Source organism: Herpailurus yagouaroundi, unplaced genomic scaffold, assembly GCF_014898765.1.
Source record: "Herpailurus yagouaroundi ecotype Mexico unplaced genomic scaffold, PumYag 220, whole genome shotgun sequence".
Taxonomy (NCBI): Eukaryota; Metazoa; Chordata; class Mammalia; order Carnivora; family Felidae; genus Herpailurus; species Herpailurus yagouaroundi.
The window spans coordinates 4619823-4640852 of NW_024412451.1; the positions used below are offsets into that span (position 1 = coordinate 4619823).

The 21030-nt window shown below is 61.0% G+C and overlaps 3 protein-coding genes across 5 annotated transcripts in view; 2 read left to right on the top strand and 1 right to left on the bottom strand.

Annotated features, from left to right (window-relative positions):
• Positions 1-3911, top strand: part of KCNJ14 (potassium inwardly rectifying channel subfamily J member 14) — a 9672-nt gene extending 5761 nt beyond the window's left edge. For both annotated transcript variants that reach the window (XM_040457586.1, XM_040457587.1), the window contains exon 3: positions 1431-3911. In XM_040457586.1, the coding sequence (XP_040313520.1) occupies positions 1431-2024 (594 nt within the window). In that variant the 3' untranslated portion in view covers positions 2025-3911. The remainder of the gene's footprint in view (positions 1-1430) is intronic.
• A 1653-nt stretch (positions 3912-5564) lies between these two features.
• Positions 5565-13258, top strand: CYTH2 (cytohesin 2). Of its 2 annotated transcripts, none has more exons than XM_040457589.1 (12): positions 5565-5775; positions 6593-6740; positions 6830-6896; positions 7336-7454; positions 8416-8496; positions 8989-9101; positions 9199-9347; positions 9823-9934; positions 12111-12187; positions 12503-12574; positions 12729-12883; positions 12979-13258. In XM_040457589.1, exons 1-12 carry the CDS (start codon positions 5757-5759, stop codon positions 13064-13066), a joined length of 1200 nt encoding a protein of 399 aa, XP_040313523.1. In that variant the 5' UTR covers positions 5565-5756; the 3' UTR covers positions 13067-13258. The 2 variants fall into 2 exon arrangements, with proteins under 2 accessions (XP_040313523.1, XP_040313522.1); XM_040457588.1 differs by lacking the exon at positions 5565-5775 and adding an exon at positions 6221-6314.
• Positions 13259-17458: 4200 nt separating this feature from the next.
• LMTK3 (lemur tyrosine kinase 3) overlaps positions 17459-21030 on the bottom strand; it is a 23389-nt gene continuing 19817 nt past the window's right edge. The window contains 2 exon segments of the mRNA XM_040457937.1: positions 17459-17981; positions 20547-20684. Coding sequence (XP_040313871.1) covers positions 17965-17981; positions 20547-20684 — 155 coding nt within the window. The 3' untranslated portion in view covers positions 17459-17964.

Here is a 21030-nt window from a genome sequence, read left to right on the forward strand (position 1 = left end):
GGTGGCGCGGGGGCGGGGCCCTGCGCGGGGGAGGGGGGGGGTGGGAGACGTAGGCTCGAGGGCGGGGCGTACGTCGGGCCCGGAGGGCGCGTGGACTACAATTCCCAGCAGTTCTCACCGGCGGGGACCCTGCTTCCCCCTCTTTGTGGACTGAGGCTCCTTCCCGGACCGGTTGTAGGCGATGTAAACCCCAGAGGGAGGTCGGTGACCAGTTCTAACTGGCGACCTGGACTGGAAACAGATCTTGAGACGCGAAGAGCTCACCGTGGGTTGAGGATGGGCCCCCAGTGGGGTTGTGGGGTGTCTAGACCTGAGAGAGCCACACCTGGGCCGTAAAGGCTCTCAACTACAATTCCCAGAAGCGTCTGTGGGCAGGGGAGGTGCCCAGAAAGGACGGTCTGAGCAGGTCAGATGGCGTTTTGTGGGTGGCGTCAACCGTGGTTCAGGTTAACAATAACCAGGCGACACAGTGGTACCGAGAGTAGCCTGTGTTGAGGCCAGGCCCCCGTGGGATTGTGGCAGGTGTAGGCCCAAGGGACTGCAGAGCCACGGAACACAATACTCCGTGGTCTCTGGGCCTGGGGTCCTGCAGCATTTGTGAGAGGTTTCATTCCGTATCTCAGTGGCTCAGTCTGGCCCCCAGCCTCCTGCTCAGAGGAGTAAAGGGCTGGGAAACACCTTATCACCAAAACAACAACTACAACCCCCCTTGGCCCCCTGGGGTAGCGGCTCCCTCTGGTGCCCTGAAGAAGGCGTCTTACTGTTTCTACAAGTGTGGTCAGACTGCCTAAATTCTAGGGCAGTAGTTGTCCTTGCCCGAGTAAAGACACTTAAGAAGCCTGGGGTAAGGTTGGACTTCGGTCAGAGGGAGGACGGAATGATGGTGGGAACTACAACTCCCAGCAGCCTCTGGGGGCTCCTTCTCCATTGTTTGAGACTACGATTCAGGACTAGGAGGGATACTCTCTCTCCCCGAAGTCTGTGGGGTGCTGACATAGGAGGTTGGGTATGGAACTAGTCAGGGTAGGTGGGGTGAAACTACCAATACCTGGTTTTGGGGACTGCATTGCCCTTCCACACACACACACACACACACACACACACACACACACACACACTGGTATGGAGAGGCTTGTAGTTGGGTTGCGGGGACAGATAGCCCCAGATTGCTTGGGGGCTGGTCCTGTGGCTCTATGCCAATATCATTCTGTCCCTCTGTCCCCTCTCTTTTTCCTCTCTCGGGTTTCCATCCCCAAACCCCTTGAGTCTCTCTCCGTCTCTCTTTATTCTCTGGGTCCATGTTCCCCTCTCCCCCCCACCCCTGCCTGTTTCTCCTCCCCTTCCTCCGTTCCTTTAATCTCGCCATCTCTGTCTCCACTCATCCCTGCGCTCCCCGCCATCTGTCTTTGGCCCCTCTCTTCTCGCTGCAGCCTCGAGTGACCCCGGAGGGTGAGTACATTCCCCTGGATCACCAGGATGTGGACGTGGGCTTTGATGGCGGCACTGATCGAATCTTCCTCGTGTCTCCCATCACCATCGTGCACGAGATCGACTCCGCCAGTCCTCTGTATGAACTAGGACGTGCCGAGCTGGCCCGGGCTGACTTTGAGCTGGTGGTCATTCTTGAGGGCATGGTTGAGGCCACGGCCATGACCACACAGTGTCGCTCCTCCTACCTCCCTGGTGAGCTGCTCTGGGGCCATCGTTTTGAGCCGGTCCTCTTCCAGCGTGGCTCCCAGTACGAGGTCGACTACCGCCATTTCCACCGCACTTACGAGGTCCCAGGGACACCAGTCTGCAGCGCCAAGGAGTTGGATGAACAGGCAGAGCGGGCTTCACACAGCCCCAAGTCCAGCTTCCCCGGCTCTCTGGCTGCATTTTGTTACGAGAATGAACTTGCACTGAGCTGCTGCCAGGAGGAAGAGGAGGAGGAGGCCAAGGAGGAGGACGGAGCGGAGGCAGAAGATGGCATTGCCAGCCCCCAAGTACTCACACCGACCCTGGCACTGACCCTGCCCCCGTGATGCCAGCTGGTGTCTCCCGATTTGTACCCCCTTCCCGGAAATAGCAAGGTGGAGAGAGCGAGGGTCCTCTCCTGGGATGGGGGCAGGTGTTTCCCAAGACCGACAGGCCTGCTGGGTAAATTATTAGCTGGTGAAGGTCTCCCATGCCTAGTGGGCCCACCCCAGACATACTGGATCTTAATTCCTCTGCGTTCCATGCTCCCTCTCGAGACCCCTTTATCAGCCTGATTCCCGAGTCTCCCCAGAGCTGAGGGATCCAGAATTCTGGACCACCTAAGTGGCAAAGACCGGTGGTTCTATTCCTCTACATGACTGGGTTTGGTTGGTGAGCAGGGTCAGGAATCAGTGGTATATACCTCCTCTAGGGACAGCAACAGATGAAGAGTTTGTAGGTCTGGATTGACTTAAGATTCAAGGGACTGTTGCTTCTAGACTCAGTTAACCAAGCAGCAAATCACTTTTTCCTAGACCACGTTAAGGAGGGAGAGTTACGGAATGCCCCAAGAATTCAAGACCGTCTTGATTAGCCAATGACAGAAAGTTGACTGCAAGTCAAGAGAAGACCTTGTGGTTCCAGAAGGCCCAAGAGTTAAGATTCTGTGAATCTAGATTGACCGCAGAGGCAAGCGCTGGTGGTTCTAGAATAGGTTTGACCTAGAATGCTGAGGAAACTCAAGAGTTATGTTTCTAGAATGCACAAAACAACAGAGTGTCTGTGGGTCTGGAAGGGCTAACGTGACAGACTGGGAGTCCTTGATATTAGATAACTCCAGACCCCCTGCTGTAGAACATCAAACCAAGGAGATAATCAATGCTTCTTAATGATCCACAGGTTGTTTTGTTTTGTTTTGTTTTTTGTTTTTTTTTTGTTTTTTAAGTGCCATTCTAGAATGTCCAAAGGAATCAGGATTCTGTGTCTCTAGGTTGATCACAGAGTCAAGGAAGGAGTGGCGATTCTGGATGTCTGAGATTTGTTGGTTCCAGTTTGCCCAATGCAGTTGAGAATCTTGATGATTCTTTGTGGTTCTGTTAATGCCAAAGGGAATCAAAGCTCTGGGGAGCCAGAGTTGTCCATTATTAAAACCTGGAAAGTTCTAGTCAGCTCCTAGAACTTGGCCATTCTAGGAAGTGGACTCGGGATTTGATAGACAACATTTCTGGGCTGACTGAGAAAGGGAAGACCCAGACGAGACCCTGTGGATAACAGGGCTGCTTGTTGGGCAGAGAGGAGAGGCCCAAGGCTGATGAGTCTACAGTGCTCTGGAATCCTGCACCTAGTGATGTGTGTCTATTTCTTAAAGACGTTATAAATATGTGTATTATATATATAATATAAATACAGATATCTATCTATATTTTCCCATGGTTCCTACAAGAGGGTTAGAAATTGAGCTTAAGCTAATTGGAATAGAGTCCTTTACAAGGATCCAGGAAGCTTTGCTCTAAATCCCAACTCTGCCACCATGTACCGTGTGACTTTGGGCAAATCACTCCCCGCTCCCCGCCTCAGTTTCCCCATCTGTAAAAATGGGGCATTGGAACTTGAAATTCTCAAAGGACCTTTCCACCGGATGATTCCTCACTTCACTGAAGGGGACGGCTAGGGGTGGGGGTGAGCGTCCTGTAGATTTCCCAGCTCCCCCTGCTGCTGGAACGCATGGCCTTCCAGGGGCGACTGGGAGGGGAGATGCTCTTGGAGGTCAGCTCTGAACTTGGATGTGTGAATGACAGGGCAGGCTGTGGCTGAGGGCCAGAATCTCCTCCCTCTGGTCCAGCTCGGGGCTGGGGAAGGAGAAGGTCGCTCTGAATGCCAAGAGAAAGTGTGTGTTTCGGGGGAGAATTGTACCCCAGATTAAATCACTGGGAGCCCTGCTGGCGTGTCTGTGAGTGTGCTTCTGGGGTGTGGTTCCTCGCTCCTGTCCTCCAACCCCCACCATACTGCCATCTACCTAAGTGCCCAGCAGGCTGCGAGCCAGCTGCAGAAGGATCCAGCGCCAGGGAGGAGGACACCTTCCTGCCCGTGTCCCAGGACTGAGGGCAGGCACTGTCATTGCCCATTAGCTTGCCCAAGTGCTGCACCAACCCAGGTCCCCGCTTCTGGCTTCCCCACCTCCCTTTATCCTTCAAAATCCCCACTTAAAAACCGGATGGGATTAATTAGCTAGCTGTTCTCCCAGTGCAGGGTGTCTGGGGGTAGGGACGGGGGGGAAATGGGAACACAGGCACGGAGAAGGGTGTTAAATTGAGGGTGACGGGACAGGAGGAGGGTTCTGTTTGGAAGGAAAGAGAACGGGGCCCGGCCGGCACAGCCTGGGTTTCCACTGGGAAGGACAAGGTGTGGGCCGCTCATAAAGGTCAGTGAGGGGATTAAGAGGCTCCGTGTCTAATCTGTCAGCTTAACCAGGTCCTGGCCCTGAATCTATCCCCACCTGCCTAGCCCAGGGACGGCGAATGAGGACAAGGCGCAGACACCACCTCAGACGCAGTTAGGGATCCGCCCATGACAGGGATGCCCAGACTATTCCATCCCGGCCAGCTGCCTGTCCTTGCTTTTTCTACAAGGAATGGAAATGAGAGGCTGGAGGGGGAGGGGGGAGGGCATCGTGTGTGTGTGTGTGTGTGTGTGTGTGTGTGTGTGTGTGTGTGTGTAGGGGGGGGACACTCCGAGAGGAGGGAGGAGTTTAAGAAGAGGTGGGGCCTGAAGTGAGGGGAGTCAGAGAGGGGAAGGAACCAGAGAAATGGGAGGATGTTGAGGAAAATGGGTTGTTTGGGGGGGGGGGGGGCGGGGGAGAGGACGCTAAAATAAGGGGAGGAGTTTGAGGGCGAGAGGGAGGAGCCCGAGAGGCAGAAGGCGCCAGGAAGGCGGAGCCTTCACTATACTTGGCCTTCCCCTGTTGTCCCATTCTCCGTGGCAGATACCCGATAGCGTTTTCGTTTGGAAGAAAGAATAAGTCTTTTGTTTCAGCACTCCGGGACGCTCAAGAGACTTAAATGGACGGGAAGGTCCTGAGAAGGGTGAAGGGTGTCCGATCTGGAGATCGGAGCGGCCAGTACCAGGAGACCGGAGGCCAAAAGATGGGCCCAAGCTGCTCCCAGTTGCCTGGCAACCGCTGCGGTCAAAAACCTGCTAAGCCAGCCAAGGAGGTGTGGCTCACGGGAACAGCCGACGCTTGTGGCCCCGCCCCCTAGCAACGAGACTAACACTGTGCCGCTCCCCAGCAACCTATTACTAGAGGCCGGCCTCCGTTGGACTAGCATCCTAGCGCCCGGAGCCCTGGCGCAGGCGCAGTTCTCTGTGCTGGCCCATAGTCCCACCTCCATGCAACTCCTTTCCGGGCAAACCAGCCAAGGGCCTTCTTTTGTTTCGGAGGCGGCACCCGGCTCCCTGGCCGCACTCCGATTGGTCCCACAGACCGTCTACCTCCGGCCGGACCGTGCTACGTCGTCTCCTTTTGTGCCTATTGGCCCTGGAGGACGGTCCTTCGGGGTCGGGGGCGGGGCAGACGAGAGGGCCCGCCGTGGATTGGGCGGTGTCAAAACGAGGGGCGGTCTCTATTGGCGGGGCGGTTGGGAGGCGAAGGGAGAGTCTTTTCAGCGCTGAGGACTGGCGCTGAGGAGGCGGCGGTGGCTCCCGGGGCGTTTGAGCGGGCTCACCCGAGCCCGCGGGCCAACGCGGATCCAGGCCCGACCGGCGGGACCGCCCCGGACTCCCCGCGGGCCTTCCTAGCCGCCATGGAGGACGGTGTCTATGGTAGGTCGGGGAGGGGCGGGGCCGGCCGGGAGCGGATGGAGCCTTTCGACCCGAACGTTCCGCAGCGAAAAATCCCTCCCGGCGCGCGCTGCGCGGAGCCGTTCGGCCCCGTCGTCGCCTCGTTCTTGCGGGGCGCGGGACGGGCTTCCGGCGGGCCCCGAGAGCAGGGCGTTCCAGGCCATTGTTTGGGCCGAGCCTGTTTCCGGTGGCGGCGGGAGGGGGCGGGATGGAGCGGCGGAGGCGAGGCCGGGGTGGAACCATTCCTGCTGGAAGGGCCGGGCGAGCCCAGTGCCTGCTGGGAGCCGGGAGGGGGGCTTCTGGGGCGGTTGGGTGGGGAGAAATCTTGGGGGCTGCAGAGATCCCGCTAAGGCGGGGGCGGGAGCCTTCGATGCCCCGCCCCCCTGCCGCAACTCTTACAAGCTGTCAACAGCTCTCCCTGCCATAGTTACTTTTCATGGACCCAGGAGTCCGGACACCCAAGCTCCCAGTTACCTCGCCAAGAATGGAGGCAGGAAACCAAGGCCTCACCCCCCTTCCAAGTAATGGGCCCAGCAATTCGGGCTCCCAGCCCCCTTCTCCCTCAGACTCAGGAGTGCTGACCCCTACCTAGCCTCCTCCTCCCCGAGGACTTGAAAGTCTAGATCCCCCTGTCTAGACCTCCAGCCCCTTCTTCCAGCAGACACAGGAGGCCCTACCCTCATCCTCGTCCTCTCCAACCTGGGAATCCTGCCGGCCCCAGCCCTGTCCTCCCCCAGATTGTAGGAACCCAGGCTCCCAGTCCCAGAACTGACCGCCAATCCCTGACTCTGACCCGTAGAGCCCCCAGACCTGACTCCGGAGGAGCGGATGGAACTGGAGAACATCCGGCGGCGGAAGCAGGAGCTGCTGGTGGAGATCCAGCGCCTTCGGGAGGAGCTCAGTGAAGCCATGAGCGAGGTGGAGGGTCTGGAGGCCAATGAGGGCAGGTGAGGGCTGGGGTGGGGAACTTGGGGGTCACGAGGCCCGGCCAGGAATGCCCAGGCTTTGACCTTCCATCCCCTGCTCTCTTCTGCAGTAAGACTTTGCAGCGGAACCGGAAGATGGCAATGGGCAGGAAGAAGTTCAACATGGATCCCAAGAAGGTGCTTGGGCCACAGGGCTGGGATCAGCCAGGCAGACACCCGGGCCGAAGGTTCTGGCACCTTCAGGTTCCAGAAGCGCCATAGTTAAAGGTCTGGCTGAGGCGGACAGACGTGGTCCTGATCCCCGGAATTCAGATCTGGGCCGTCCGTTTGTTCTCCGAACGCTAACCAGGCGTTTGCCGCCTCCTGACCTTCGCGCGTGCTGTGCCCTCTGCCTGGGAGGCTCAAGGGGAAGCAGACCCTGCTCTTGGTGCTTGATTCACCAGGCAAAGGCGGAGGGAACAGTAGGCGCAGAGGCTCGGCTGGGGCGGGGGTATTCGAGGACCTGCGCCAAGCCTGAAAACGAAAGCTGGCCCGGTTCTGTGGAGGGCAGAGGCGGGGGTGGGGAGTGGCTCTCCGCCGGCCCCCTGTGCTGAGACCACCCGCCCCCACCCACCAGGGGATCCAGTTTTTGGTGGAGAACGAACTTCTGCAGAATACACCCGAGGAGATCGCCCGCTTCCTGTACAAGGGCGAGGGCCTGAACAAGACAGCCATCGGGGACTACCTGGGGGAGAGGTGAGACCCCCGCGGGGCTCCCATGGTCCCCCACGCCCAGCTCCTGCCCTTTCACCGCCCACTTCCTCTCCCAAGGAAAGGCCCTGATAGACCAGCCTTCTCCCCGCGCCGGGACAGAACGGACTGACACGGGGGTCTGTGGAAGCCTGGGGACCACCTGGGGGAACCTGGGGAGGGGCATGGGAATCTTCTGAATGTCTGGAATGTTGGGGACCGTGAAAAACATCTGTGGGTATCGTGGGCACGTGTAGACAGCTGGCTTGTGTGGGACCCTACAGGGACAGCCAGGGGGCATTGGGGTCATCTGTGAATATCTAGGGAGCACAGGGACCCCTGGGCATCTGGGGCATGAGGATCATCTGCGATGTTTGGGGTACCTAGGGATTTGTGGACACCTGGGGCACGTAGAGACCACCTGAACGTCTGAGGTGCACAGGGCCATCTGCGTGTCTGGTTGTCTGAGGATTGTGTGGACACCTGGGGGGGTGTGGGGCCATCTGGAGGTGTCTGGGGACCGTCTGTGGGCATCTGGGGTGCATGGAGATTGTTTCACGGACATCTGGGGGATGTGGGGACCATCCGGACATCTGGGGGACATGGTAGCCCTCTGGGGATGTCTAGGGACCCTCTGTGGACGTCTGGGGTGCACGGGGACCATCTGTGGACGCCTGGGAGATGTGGGGACCATTTCTGGACGTCTCCAGAAGCTGGGGGATCACCTAGGTGGAGCACACTTTTGCCGCGTCTCTCTTAACTGTGCAAAGGTTCGGCTAATCCAGGGATGATCTCGCGACAGATGGTCCTCCCAAGGGCATGTTCTGAGTATTCCTGCCCTGGTGTCGGGCCTGTGATGGGGCCAGGCTAAAACTGTCACCCGCTCCAGAGGCAGCCACGGCGCAGACGAGGTGGCTCAGACTCCCCAGTCCCCTTCCTGTGCGTGACTCTGTCCCTGTCCTCCCAGGGAAGAGCTGAACCTGGCAGTGCTCCATGCCTTCGTGGATCTGCACGAGTTTACTGACCTCAACCTGGTGCAGGCCCTCAGGTGAGAGGGATGGGGTCGGAAGGGCAGGAGCGTACCTGTCAGGGCTTTCTTTACACACGACGAGCCCTGCTCAAAACGAAGACAGAAACAAAAATTGAAGCGATGGTCTCCCGTAACACCGAAGTCCGCAGTAGGGCCTCCTTCAGGCATAGCTGTATCCAGGGACTCCTGTGCTGACAGAAGGCCAACCTTCTCTGTCTTTTGGTTGTGCTTCCCCTGTGTTGGCATTGCTGTCTGTAGGCCCTCCTCTCACAGGGCAGCAGAAGCCTCTGGTGACCGCAAGCTTTGCGGAAAGGAAGGGTTTCTTCCATGTGAATCCACCAGAAGCCCCAGGCCAATCAATGCTCATGGGCCAGCTTGGATCCATACCTGAGACAGCTGCTGAGGCCGCAGGGCTGTTTTTGGCTGGTTCCTAACACAGGGACTGAGAGCAGGGCGGGGGGTTCTGCCAGTTCCCGGCCGGCATCCACACCCGGCTCCTCTCCAACCCAGGCAGTTTCTCTGGAGCTTTCGCCTCCCCGGGGAGGCCCAGAAGATTGACCGGATGATGGAAGCGTTTGCCCAGCGATACTGCCTGTGCAACCCTGGGGTCTTCCAGTCCACAGGTTGGGGCCCAGACTCCTGGGGCCTGGGAAGGAGGGGCCGGCGGGGAGGGTGGGGGCACCTACCCGTGTCCTCACCACCTGACTGTCTGTGGCGCAGACACGTGCTACGTGCTGTCCTTCGCCGTGATCATGCTGAACACCAGCCTCCACAACCCCAACGTCCGGGACAAGCCAGGCCTGGAGCGCTTTGTGGCCATGAACCGGGGCATCAACGAGGGTGGGGACCTGCCTGAGGAGCTGCTCAGGGTCAGGCCCCCTCTACCCCCCCTCCCTGCAGCCCCTCTTTGCTGTCCCTTTCCCCACCACTGACCCCCCCTCCCCCCTCCCCCCTCCGGGTCCCCTGGTGCCTGAGCCGTCCAGCGGGATCCCGTCAACCTGTCCATTTCCTTTCTCTTCGTCTCTCCCTGGCTCCCTTGGTCTTTGTCTCTCTGGTTCTCTCTGCTGTCTCTCTCTGGCCCTCCGGCTCATTCGGGGTCTCTGTGTCTCTCGAGAACTTTGCGGGCCTTTGCAGCAGCTCGGCGTCTTTTCTCCCTCTCCAACTTCCTTTGCTCCAGGACCTCCACCACCCATCTGACCCACCCGTTCCTTCTTCCCTGAGCCGCTCCGCCTGTGGTCCCCGTTTCCTCCCTAGCTGTCGGAGCCCCCCCCCCCCCCATGGCCAGGCAGCCCCGGAAGGGGCTCCGGGGCCTGGAGTTGCCGACTGCCCCCGTTCGCCCCTCAGAACCTCTACGACAGCATCCGAAACGAGCCCTTCAAGATTCCTGAGGATGATGGGAATGACCTGACCCACACCTTCTTCAACCCGGATCGGGAGGGCTGGCTCCTTAAGCTGGGTACGTCCCCTACTGACCCCGCTTGGCCGTCTCTGCAGGGAGAAGTTAGGGGGCCCCTGGCTCTGGACTTGACCTCCCTGTGGACCTGCTGTGTGATCTTAGGCAAACGATTTGACCTCTCTGAGCCTCAGTTTCCACATCTGAAAAATGGGGCTGAAAATAAGATTAGGCCTGTGTGCTGGGCCCAAGCACAAGGACTGGCAGAGAGGAGGGGGCCCAGAAATACTTAGGGGGCTGGGTAGGGGTTAGGGAGCACCGAATAAAATGCTGGGCTCTGTGCTCATGAACGAAAGAGTCCCCGGCTGGGACGGAACGGGCGGGGTGGGGCCAGTCCACCTGGAAACACGCAGCGCCAGCAGACTCAGGGTAAGTTAGGGGTCAGCCGGGTGCCCCTCGCGTCGGGTTATCTGAGGATTGGAGTGGTTTCTCCGCCATGGCTTCACGGGAGCTTCCCCTGGGGGCTTTTAAAACCCCGCCAGCCAAGCCACGGCCTCACGAAGCCAGGATTTCCGGGGCAGGATGGGCTGTCAGTCACGTTAAAAGCTCCCCCGGGTGCTGTCAGTGCAGAGTCAAGGTTGCGAGCCGCTGGCTGGGAGCCCCGGCTGGTAATGATGGGCGCCGCGGGAGCGCTAGCTGTGGCTTTTTAGTGGAGAGGCGGTGAATGGCCGCTCCAGCAGGGATAGTGGAGAAGCTGGGGCCTCTGGAGGGCCCAGCATAGGGTGGGGGTGGGGGGCACAGCAGGGCTTTCCTCCCGCTCCCCCAACCGTGGGATTGTGCTCCTAAGCCAAGACCTCACTTCTCCAACAGCAAGCAGGTCCCTGACTGGGTGCCCAGGTGTCCTGGTCCACATAAAAAGGGCAGACCAGTCTCTCCTGCCACCAGTGGGTAGATGGATTCTGGAGTCAGCTCCAGGGGAGGCCGATGGGGTGGGGGGGGAGGTTAGACTCCTCAGAGGCCACCTGGTGCCCCTGGCCTTGAGAGGCCAGGAGAGAGGCAAGCCGGAGGTTCCCCAGCGACTAGTCCCCCTCCAGCCCCACCCTGGCAGCGGGGAAGCTTCCCGTTTCCCGGATGAGGACACTGAGGCTCAGCCGCCATCCGACAGCCACAGGACAGGAGTGGCCTCGGCCCCAGATCTCCTACCTGAGTGCACTTTTTCCCTTTGTGGCGGTTAGAGAGAGGCCTCTCTTCCCTCAGAAGCTAAAGCGTGTGCAGCAAAGGGGGCCTGTGGTAGTTTGTGTTCACCAAGATGCCCGATGAGAGCCATTACTGCTGTTCCTAACCCTTTGGGGACGACAAGGCACTCGGAGACAGGTCTCCGTGAAGCCGGAAGGTGTGGGCCCAAGTGGGTCGGCGGACTGCAGTCCAGAGAGGGCAGGAGGTTGTCCTAAGGTCACACAGCCAGTTGGTCCTACAGCTCACCTGAGCGTCCCCACCCGCCTCAGGCCAAGGACTGGGGGTTTTGTCTTCTCCCTTTCGCGGGGGGGGGATGACCTCCTCGGGGAGGGCCCTCCTGGCCCGGGACCTGTCTGGGGGGGAGGGGTGGGCTGGAGCCAGGCCCGATGCCAGGAGGTGCTCGCTCACGGTGGGGCTCAGGATCTTTGGCCCCCCCTGGGAGGGAGCAGGTCATGTCGATGTAACTGGTTTTCTTCCCTCTCTTTCCCCCCTTCCTCCCTCCCTCCCTCCATCTCTGCGTGTTTCTCTCTGCTGTTCCTGTCTCCTACTCCCCATGCTCTCCTTCCCTCGCTCCCCCCATTTCTGTCGCCTGCGGCTTTGGGGGGCACCCCATTCTTCTGCCTTCCCTCCTCTTCGCCTGGTCCTGCCTGCTTTCTCGCTGTCTGCCCCAGGAGGTAGGTACGCAGCCGGTCCTTGCTCCCCACAGACATGACATCGGGGAGGGGCCCGCCCCGGCCTCGGGGCCCCGAAGCAGGGGGCTGGGGACCTGGATTCCTGGGCCCTGGGCCGACAGACAGGCTTAGAAAGTGTGGCGCCCCACGCCGGGGGCGGGCGGGGGTCCTGGGGGCCCTAAGCGCCCGTCCCTGCTCGCCTCTCTTCCCACGCAACGCTTTGCGCCAGGCCCCGCCTTCCCTGCGCTCGCTCCGCCTCAGTCCCCGCCCCGCCCTCCCAGAGGCCCCGCCCCCCGCTGAGCCCAGGCCCCCTCCCACCCCTTCCCTTTCAGGGGGCCGGGTGAAGACGTGGAAGCGGCGCTGGTTTATCCTCACAGACAACTGCCTCTACTATTTTGAGTACACTACGGTGAGGGCAGAGCCGGGCTCCGCTCCGGGGTCCTAGGAGGAGCGGCTGGGGGGGGGTCTGGACTCACGGGGCTGAGGGAGGAAGGGGTGGGGGTCTGATCTCGTGAGTCTGGGTGCGGGGTGGGGCTGGGGGCCTGGATTCTTGGGTCTGAGGGAGGAGGGGGCTGGGGGGCGGGACTCCCGGTCTGAGGGGGGGAGGGGCTCGTTCAGCGCCCTAGGGCCGCCGCAACAAAGTGCCACTAATGAAACTCGGTTCTGGAGGAGGGGCTGGGGCGAGGATTGGGGGTGTGAGTCCCCCCCCGACCTGTGCCTTCAGGACAAGGAACCCCGAGGTATCATCCCCCTGGAGAATCTGAGCATCCGCGAAGTGGATGACCCCCGGAAACCGGTAAGGTCGATCGGCCCCGCACCCCTTCGGGGCGTGGCGGGTGGAACGGGGGGGGGGGGGGGGGGGGCCGGGGGGGGGGGGGGGCCCCCCCCCCCCTCCTTTGGGCCTGGGGCCGGCTCCTACCTGCCCTTCGTCCGCTCTCGGGTCCCCGCAGAACTGCTTCGAGCTCTACATCCCCAACAACAAGGGGCAGCTCATCAAAGCCTGCAAAACGGAGGCCGATGGCCGAGTGGTGGAGGGCAACCACGTGGTCTACCGGATCTCGGCCCCGACACAGGAGGAGAAGGAGGAGTGGATCAAGTCCATCCAGTGAGTCTGGCCTCCGGGCTCCCCGGGCAGGGAGGGCCGGGGCCGGGACCCCTCGGCCCTCACCCCGGGACCCCCTCCCCCCACGCCGTCCGCAGGGCCGCTGTGAGCGTGGACCCCTTCTACGAGATGCTGGCGGCGAGGAAGAAGCGGATTTCTGTCAAGAAGAAGCCGGAGCAGCCCTGACGCCCCGCCCCCTCCCCCACTATTTATTACGGAGCTGCCCCCGCCCGGGTGGCCGGACCCCTGGGCCCCGGGGCCGCGGATCCTGGTTCTCCAATCCTGGTTCTCCGTTTGGAAAAGGCACCACCTCTAGCTCCACTCTCGTTCTTTGTAATTAACACACCGTTGGTAATCTTATTAATTATTTAACCACTCGCGGCCTCGGACCCCTCATTTCCCGGAGGGGTTAACAGCCGGGGTGCTGGGGGTCGCCCACGGGTGACCGGGGCCAGGAGCCCTCCCCCCCCCACCCCGCGTGAGTGAGGCGGGGATACTAACGGAGGGTGGGAGGCCCCATCAGTCCCTTCCGGTTTCACTCCAAGCCTGTGGGGCTGGAGTAAGGCAGAAGTTTAACTGGTGGCAGTTAGTGCTGAGTTAGGATTGCGTGGCATTTATAATTTTCTTAACGTTTTATTTATTTTTTCCGAGAGAGCGCATGCAAGCCGGGGAGGGGCAGAGAGAGGGGGACAGAGGATCCGTGAAGCGGGCTCTCATGGATAGTAGAGGGCCCAATGTGGGAGTCGAACTCATGAACCAGGAGATCGTGACCTGAGGTGAAGCCGGAAGCTCAGCTGACCAGGCCATCCGGGCGCCCCAGAACTGTACTGCGTTTGGCACGCGGGCCAGTGGAAGCTCTGGGGGGGGCAAGGCCTGGTGTTCATTCATTCTGGACATTACTGGACAACCGGGAGCCAGGCAGGTGCTGGTCCTTACCTTTGCTGTCGCCAGGCTTGTGGTCCTGGAAGGGCGGCGTATAGTATCTGCTGGGGCCCGGAGCTGGGCCAGTGCTTCCGGAAGGAACCCTAGAGACCTGGCCGACCTATGGGGCCCACCTACACCGGGAGCACGTGGGATGGATGAGTCCAGAAAAGAGAAGGAGGAAGACCTTACTGACGGGCTGTCCCTGGGGCTCAGCAAGAGGCCTGGGTGAGAGTGGCGGTTGGGCTGGGGGACCCTGGGACCAAGAGGGCCAGACTGTGCCCCCCCCCCCCCCCCCCCGAGCCAGGTTCTCAGCCACTGGAGAAGCACCTGCTGGAGGACATTTTGCACCAAGCCAGGATAGTGCAGGGAATCTGCATTTTATCTTCTTCCCTGGGACTCCCAACAGCCCCTCAAGTGCAAGGTCTGTCGGCCTTGAGGGGTGGGGTGTCCCCAAAGAACAAAGGCGTATAGATCCCGAGTGGGGGAGGGGGTGAGTTGGCAGGTTGGGACACTCTCCTACGCCCAGACGTGCAGTTGAGACTGATGAGCCAGAAACTACAACTTGGGGCAGGCCCCAGGACCAGGTCGGGTGAGGGAAGTCTGGTCCCCAGGGGTGTCCAAGTTGCAGTTCCTCCCTCTGGTATGCCGTGTCCCTGAAGCGTCAAACCCCTAGCAGCGCTCCAGGTGACATGGGAAGCACCCCGAGTCTTAGGACTTGGGCCTGGCTCTGCCCTTGGCCACAGGCATTCACCTGCTCGGAGCCCCACCCCCATAGCAGTATAACCGCGCGCCCCCCCCCCCCCCCGGATGGGACTTCTTTCCTTCCTGCGAGACCCTCGGACTACAATTCCCAGCAAGCTGTGCGGCGGGGCCGCCCCCTCCCCCCCCCCCCAGCGGGAGAGCCAGTCTCGAGGTCTCCTGGGAGTTGTAGTTTCCCAAGGCTCCAATGTGGGGTTTGCTTTAGCCTCGTCGCTACCCTTGTACAAGTTGGGTAAAGAGGTCCCGGCCGCTTCAGCCCCCAGGAACTGATGGGAAATGGGGTTCCCAGGTGAGGAAACGGGATTCCCAATTCCTCCGAAGGCTCCAGGGAAATGGGAGTCAGCAGCCCAAGGAGAAGAGAAATGAGGTCTTGGGGTGAATGGAGGGTGCCACCACGACCTCCTCCAGGCAATGAACCCATAGGTACTGTCTACTAGTCGGGAAAGTAGTTGACTCGGAGGAGAGGCCCTGAAAGGGCTTTACAGGCAGAGGGAACGGCAGGAGCAGGAGCAGGAAAAGGCACGGTGTGTTGGGAGTCACCGACAGCAGGTGTCCCTGTATGACGTGACTGAGGGGGGAGTGAATAAGAGACGCATTCAGAGGGGACCCAGGCTTGATCATTTGGTGCCCAGTCAGCCACGGTAGGGACTCTGGGTGTATTTTTAGCTAATGGAAGCCACTCGAGGGTATGAAGCAGGCAAGCCATGTGTTTGGCTTGAGGCTGGCTGCTGCAAGAGAATAATTTGGAGATGAGTAGGGGCAGCGGTGGGGAGGGAAGTTAGGAAGCTGTGCGGTTCCCCTGGGGCAAGGGGGTGTGGCTGCGGAGGCGGAGAGTTGGGAACAGGAGCCCGCAGGATTTACTGAGGGATTCTGGGCTGAGCCACTGGCGAACCCCAATGCCGTTTCCTGAGATGGTCGGAGAGGGAGTTGTGGGGGTGGGGGGTGGGGATCCGGGGTTCTGGTTTGGCCAACTTAAGCTGGAATCACCCGTGGACCATCCAAACCAGACCCATCAGCTCAAAATCGTCCGCTTTTGCCCCAAGGCCATCTCCTCCCCAAAGACAGAATTCTGGTTTCCGGCTCCCACCTCTCCCCAGACCCCAAGTTCCCAACCCCCTCGTTACAGGCTGAATTCTATTCCCCCTTGGAATCAGGATGTCGAAGTCCTAACCCCGCAGTAACGCGGAATGTGGTCTTACTTGAACATGGGGTCATTGTAGATGCAATCAGTTAAGATTAGGTCATTAACGCCGGCACGAATCCAGTATGACGAGTGTCCTTACGCAAAGAGAAATTTTGGAACTACACACACGGGGAGAACGCACAGGAAGGTGAAGGCAGAGATTCGAGTGAGGCTCCTACACACCGGGGAGCACCAGAGATTGCCAGGAGAGCACTGGAAGCTAGGGGAGTCATTAACGGATTGTCCCTCACACCCTCAGAAGGAACTGATCCTGAGGACCCCCGCGGAGCCCTTAATCTTGGATTCTAGCTTCCAGAACTGAGAGAGTGTCTGTGGTTTCAGCCACCCGATTTGTGGCACGTGGTTACAGCAGCCCTAGTGAGCTAATACGGCCCTCCTCCCTCAGACCCGGGAGTCCGGGCCCCCAGCCCCTCCTCCCTCAGACCCTGAAGTCCTGACCCCCAGGCCCCTCCTCCCTCAGACCCAGGAATCAGGCCCCCAGCCCTTCCTCCCTCAGACCCAGGAGTCCAGACCCCAGCCCCTCCTCCCTCAGACCCAGGAATCAGTCCCCCAGCCCCTCCTCCTTCAGACCCAGGGGTCCTGCCCCCAGCCCCTCCTCCCTCAGACCCAGGGGTCCTGCCCCCAGCCCCTCCTCCCTCAGACCCGGGAGTCCGGGCCCCCAGCCCCTCCTCCCTGAGACCCTGAAGTCCTGACCCCCAGCCCCCTCTTCCCTCAGACCCAGGAGTCCTGCCCCAGCCCCTCCTCCCTCAGACCCAGGAGTCCTGCCCCAGCCCCTCCTCCCTCAGACCCAGGAATCAGGCCCCCAGCCCCTCCTCCCTCAGATCCTGGGCCCCCCCCCCTCCCTTTCTCCATCCCCCAGACTTACAAGTGACCCTAACGCCTTCATCACCTTAACTCCTAAGCCAGGAGCCCACAGCCTCCCAGCTGGACTCCCACCCCTGGGCCCTTCCCTCGGGTCTCAAGTGAGTCCCTCAAATATGCCAATGGCTGCAGTAGGGAGGCGACGGGGGACAGGTTGAAGCCAGGAGATTAGAGATGCAAAGGCAGACCCCGGGGGTGGGGGGGGGGGGGGGGGGGAGGGGGGCGGGGGGAAGGCAGAATCAGTCCAAGAGCCCAGGAGAAACGGAGGAAAAGGAATCGGGGTAAACACAAAGGCAGAGAAAGACATAATAGAGACAGGCAGGCGATGGGGAGGCACAGAGGAGGAGAAAACAGTACAGCCGGAGAAACTCCAACAGAATTAGGAAGAAGGGCCCAGGTGGAGAGACGGGAACGTCTCATGGGAGGTGGGCGGCCACACGGAGACACAGGTAAACTGAGGCAAGGCCACGGTGGGCAGGGAGGTAGTGCCTGGCCTCGGAGGCTTCTGAGATGTGCGGCCAGGGGCCGTGTGGGTGCCGGCAGGTCGTTCCCGAGCACCCCCTCTCCAGCACCAACCCCCGCCCCCCCCCCCCCCCGCAGCCACCTTGTGTCAACGCGGCTCGTGTCACGCGGAGGCTGCCGCCCAGGTCAGTGCGGCCAGCACCAGGCAGAGCCGGGGTCCAGAGAAGCAAAGCCGCAGCCTCAGCACCGCAGGGCGCTTCCGCCTTCCTGGGCCTCGACATTCCCGTCTGTGAAGGGGGCGGGCGGAAGGCGCCTTCTCCCGGGCCCTCCCCCGCGCGCCCTGCCCCGAAAGACACACAGGCCCGCCGTTCCTCCAAAAAGTTGTTTTTGTCTTTTTTAAATAATGTGAAAATGCCACGCGAAGGTTTGAACCAGAGGCCCCTCCAGGGGCCGGGCTGGGGGGGAGGGGGTGGGGAGACGCGCGATGGGGGGGGGGGGGTCCAGGTCCCCGAAGCCTGCAGCCCCTCTCTGGGGCCAGGAGTGGGTGAGGAGGGGCCTCCGCTGTGCCGAGGGGCTCCAGGCCCGAAAGAGTTCAGTTCAGTTCCAAGAAAGGCGGCTCTCCAGGGAGGGGCGAGGGGCTGCCTGCCTCATTTGGCACCGAGGGGCTCGGGGGGCTCGGGGGAGCCGTCCGGGGGGCTAGGGGGTGGGGGGCCGGGGCCTCCCGTTTGGCACATGGTGGGGGAGGGGGAGGGCCCAGCCTCAGGAGCCTCCCCGGAGGCGGCGTCTGCGGCGGTGGCAGTGGCTCCGTCGTCCACAGAGGATTCTACCCTCAGCCCCTCTTCCGGGGGTGCGGGGGGGTGGGGTCTTCGGGGAGTCAGTTCTCCACGGGGCCTGAGGACGGAGGGAGTGGAGACCGAAAGCGAATTATCGGGCAGACGGGCCCAAGGCTTCTGTCTCTCTCCGAGTGGAAAGCAAGATCCGCACTGGGTCCCATTTCTGTCCTTACGCTGGCCTCCTGGCTCCTCGGCTCCAAGTACAATCCTACCCCAGGGCCTTTGCATGGCTGCCCCCCCCCCCCCCGAATGCCCTTTCCTTATCCCTTCCCAGGTAAGGCAGACCCCCTCCTCTGAGGCCCTTCTGGGTCAAGCAGTCACCCCCCTGGTGACCCCACCCCTCCCCCCAGTCATTCTATCTGGATCCCAGTCATCCTCTGCTAGCTTCCTGTCCGTCTGTTTGCCTCCCTAGAACGTAAGCTCTCCAGACAGCCCCAGGGCCCAGCACAGGGCCTGACGCAAAGTGCCTTCCCACCTAACTGTTGCATGGCCCCTCCTGTCCCCGCGGAAGCCCCCCACCCATTCCACAGATCCGGCAAACCAAGGGGGGGGGTGGTGGTGGCTCTCACCCAGGGCCACGCAGGGTGTGCCCTCGCTCTCCACCCCGCAGTTCTTACCTGAGTGACCCGAGGGTCAAGCTATGGCCCTCACTCCTGTCCCTGAGCCTCGGTTTCCCCTCTCTTTAAAAGGGGAGCATGACCCTCGTGTCCTTTTCCACGGAGCAGAGAGACGCTGGGGCAGGTGGCATCACTCAGGGCACGCCGGTTAAGTGGGCAGAGCCACGCGGAGCACAGTGGGGTGGGGAGGGGGGTCTGCGGGCAGGGGGGGGCGGAAAGGGGGCCAGGCCTGGACCCCACACCATGGCCTTGGGAAACAGGTTCCGCAGCTTGTCTGCCAGGCCCACCGCAGTGAAGGGACTTAGGGTTTCACACGACTGGGCCCTCCCTCCCCTCTCCCGGTGATTAAAGGTGAAGTCATCTTGGCATCCTGGCCCTGCTGGCCTCAGCCCTGACTCACCACTTGGCAGTGTCCCCATGTCTGGAACCCACCCCGCCCTGTCCCCATGAAGACCTCTGGGAGGAAGTGACATTTGAGGTGGCACCTGGAGTCTGCCCTCAGCCCCGTCCTTCCCGCCCCAAACCCTGTCTGTTCTCTCCTCTCCCGCCTGGACGCTCGCCCTGGCCTCCTGTCTAGCCTCCCAGCCTCCAGTCGCCGCCATGTGGCCCCGGGGGGGGGGGCGGGTCAGTGTCTCTGGGTTGGGTAGGGCGGAGTGGGGCTCATGTATCTTGCTCAGCATGGAATCAGTGCCCCCACCCCCACCCCGTGCCCAACGCAGCACCTGTGCTTAGCAAATGCTCAGTGAACTTCGACTTCATTAAGCGCAGGGAGAGACCCCTGCTGCTTGACCAGGCTGTGCTGTGTGTGTGTGTGTGTGTGTGTGTGTGTGTGTACGCGCGCGCGCGTAGGGTTAAACCATTGAATCCCCTCGAGAACCCTAAGAGTTAGAGCCTGTGATTGTCCCCATTCTGCAGATGAGAAAACTGAGGCACAGAGAAGGAGAGTGACTGCCTCTAGGTTATACAGCCGAGGAGTAGCAGGGCCAACAGCTGGACTCAGGCACGATCTAGGGGAGCAGGACTGTCACCCTCCCTGAAAGGGGAAGGTTGCACCTTCTACCTTCTCGCTCTCTCCTCTGGGAACACCTGCACCTGCCCAGAGCGGTGTGAGCTCGGCATCCAGGGCTATTCTCAGGAGCGGCAGCAGGGGGCGGCAGAGAGCCGGAGTCTGATCTCTCCAGACCCAGTTCGGACGGGAGAGACATTGCTGTGCCCTCCTCTGTAAAATAGGCCTTAGCTTGGGGACCGTCAGAAACTAAGGGTGTGGTGGCCCTCTCTCCCAAGATGAGGGTGAGGATTAGCTCTTTGGCGTATGTGAAATACAGGAAAGGAACACTGACTCAGGGATGTTTGGCTGGCTCAGTCGGTGGAACATAACTATGACTCTTGATCTCGGGGGTCGTGAGGTCGAGCCCCACGCTGGGTGAAGAGGTGACTTAAATAAATAAATTTTAAAATATAAAATAAACTTAAAAAAAAAAGGAAACTGACTCAGGGCAGGTAGCAGGGTTTGGATCCTGGCTCCGCATTCTTCTGTGCCTCAGTTTTCTCGTTTGTAAAATGGGGGTGAGACTAGAATCTACCCCATGTTCTCTCCGCTCCGGTTCAACTAAGCAGCTCTGAAGCACACTGGTTTCCTCTCTCTCCTTGTCTGCTTCTGATCAACCCACGTCCCCAAACGGATGTGGGATCAAGATCTGACAGGTGCCAGGCAAGAGACGGGGCAAAGAGGAGCAAGTCTGTGAAGGGATCCTTACAGAAGGGGAAACTGAGGCTCAGGGAAGGGGCGCGACTACCCCAGCCCATCTGATGACCACTGCCTGGTCTGAGCTGGTACCAGAGTTGGGTGGGGTCTCAGGACCGAATAGCCAGGGTCGACTGCGAGGGGAGGAGAGAGACTGAGGGCAAAGAGGGAAATTCAAACATGGGGACGAGAAAGTGGGTAAACAGATGGGGAGAGAGGCCAGCAGAGGGAGGAGCAGGCCAGAGGGTCTGAAGCACTGTACCTGCGGGCCGGGCGTCGGGGGCCCGGGCGGGGGGCCCCGGGGTCTCCAGCGCAGGCGAGACGGAGAAGCGGGAGAAGCACAGGGGGGGGCCTGGCGGGGGGAGGAGGGGGAAATCCTCCGCCCATTCGAAACTGCCTCCTAGCAGCGGGGTGGGGGGGGGGGTTAGGGAGAAGAGGAGAGGATGCGGTCAGACCCTCGGGCGCTTTTGGAGCCCCTCAACTTCAGCTCCAGTCCTCCAACCAAGCCGGTCCTCAGGCACCTGCCTCCAGCAGTGCGTCCCTGCGGCCCAGACTCAGCTCGGCCCCGCCCCAGCTCGGCCCCGCCTCCAGGCCCCGCCCCAGCTCGACCCCGCCTCCAGGCCCCGCCCCAACTATGCCCCGCCTCCAGGCCCCGCCCCAGCTCTGCCCCGCCTCCAGGCCCCGCCCCAGCTCTGCCCCGCCTCCAGGCCCCGCCCCAGCTCTGCCCCGCCTCCAGGCCCCGCCCC

Coding starts and splice junctions, on each gene's coding strand:
- CYTH2 (XM_040457588.1), top strand. CDS start 6,230: ATGGACCCAGGAGTCCGGACACCCAAGCTCCCAGTTACCTCGCCAAGA. Junction 6,315..6,592: donor AGGCCTCACCCCCCTTCCAA/GTAATGGGCCCA, acceptor TCTGACCCGTAG/AGCCCCCAGACCTGACTCCG. Junction 7,455..8,415: donor GGGGACTACCTGGGGGAGAG/GTGAGACCCCCG, acceptor CTGTCCTCCCAG/GGAAGAGCTGAACCTGGCAG.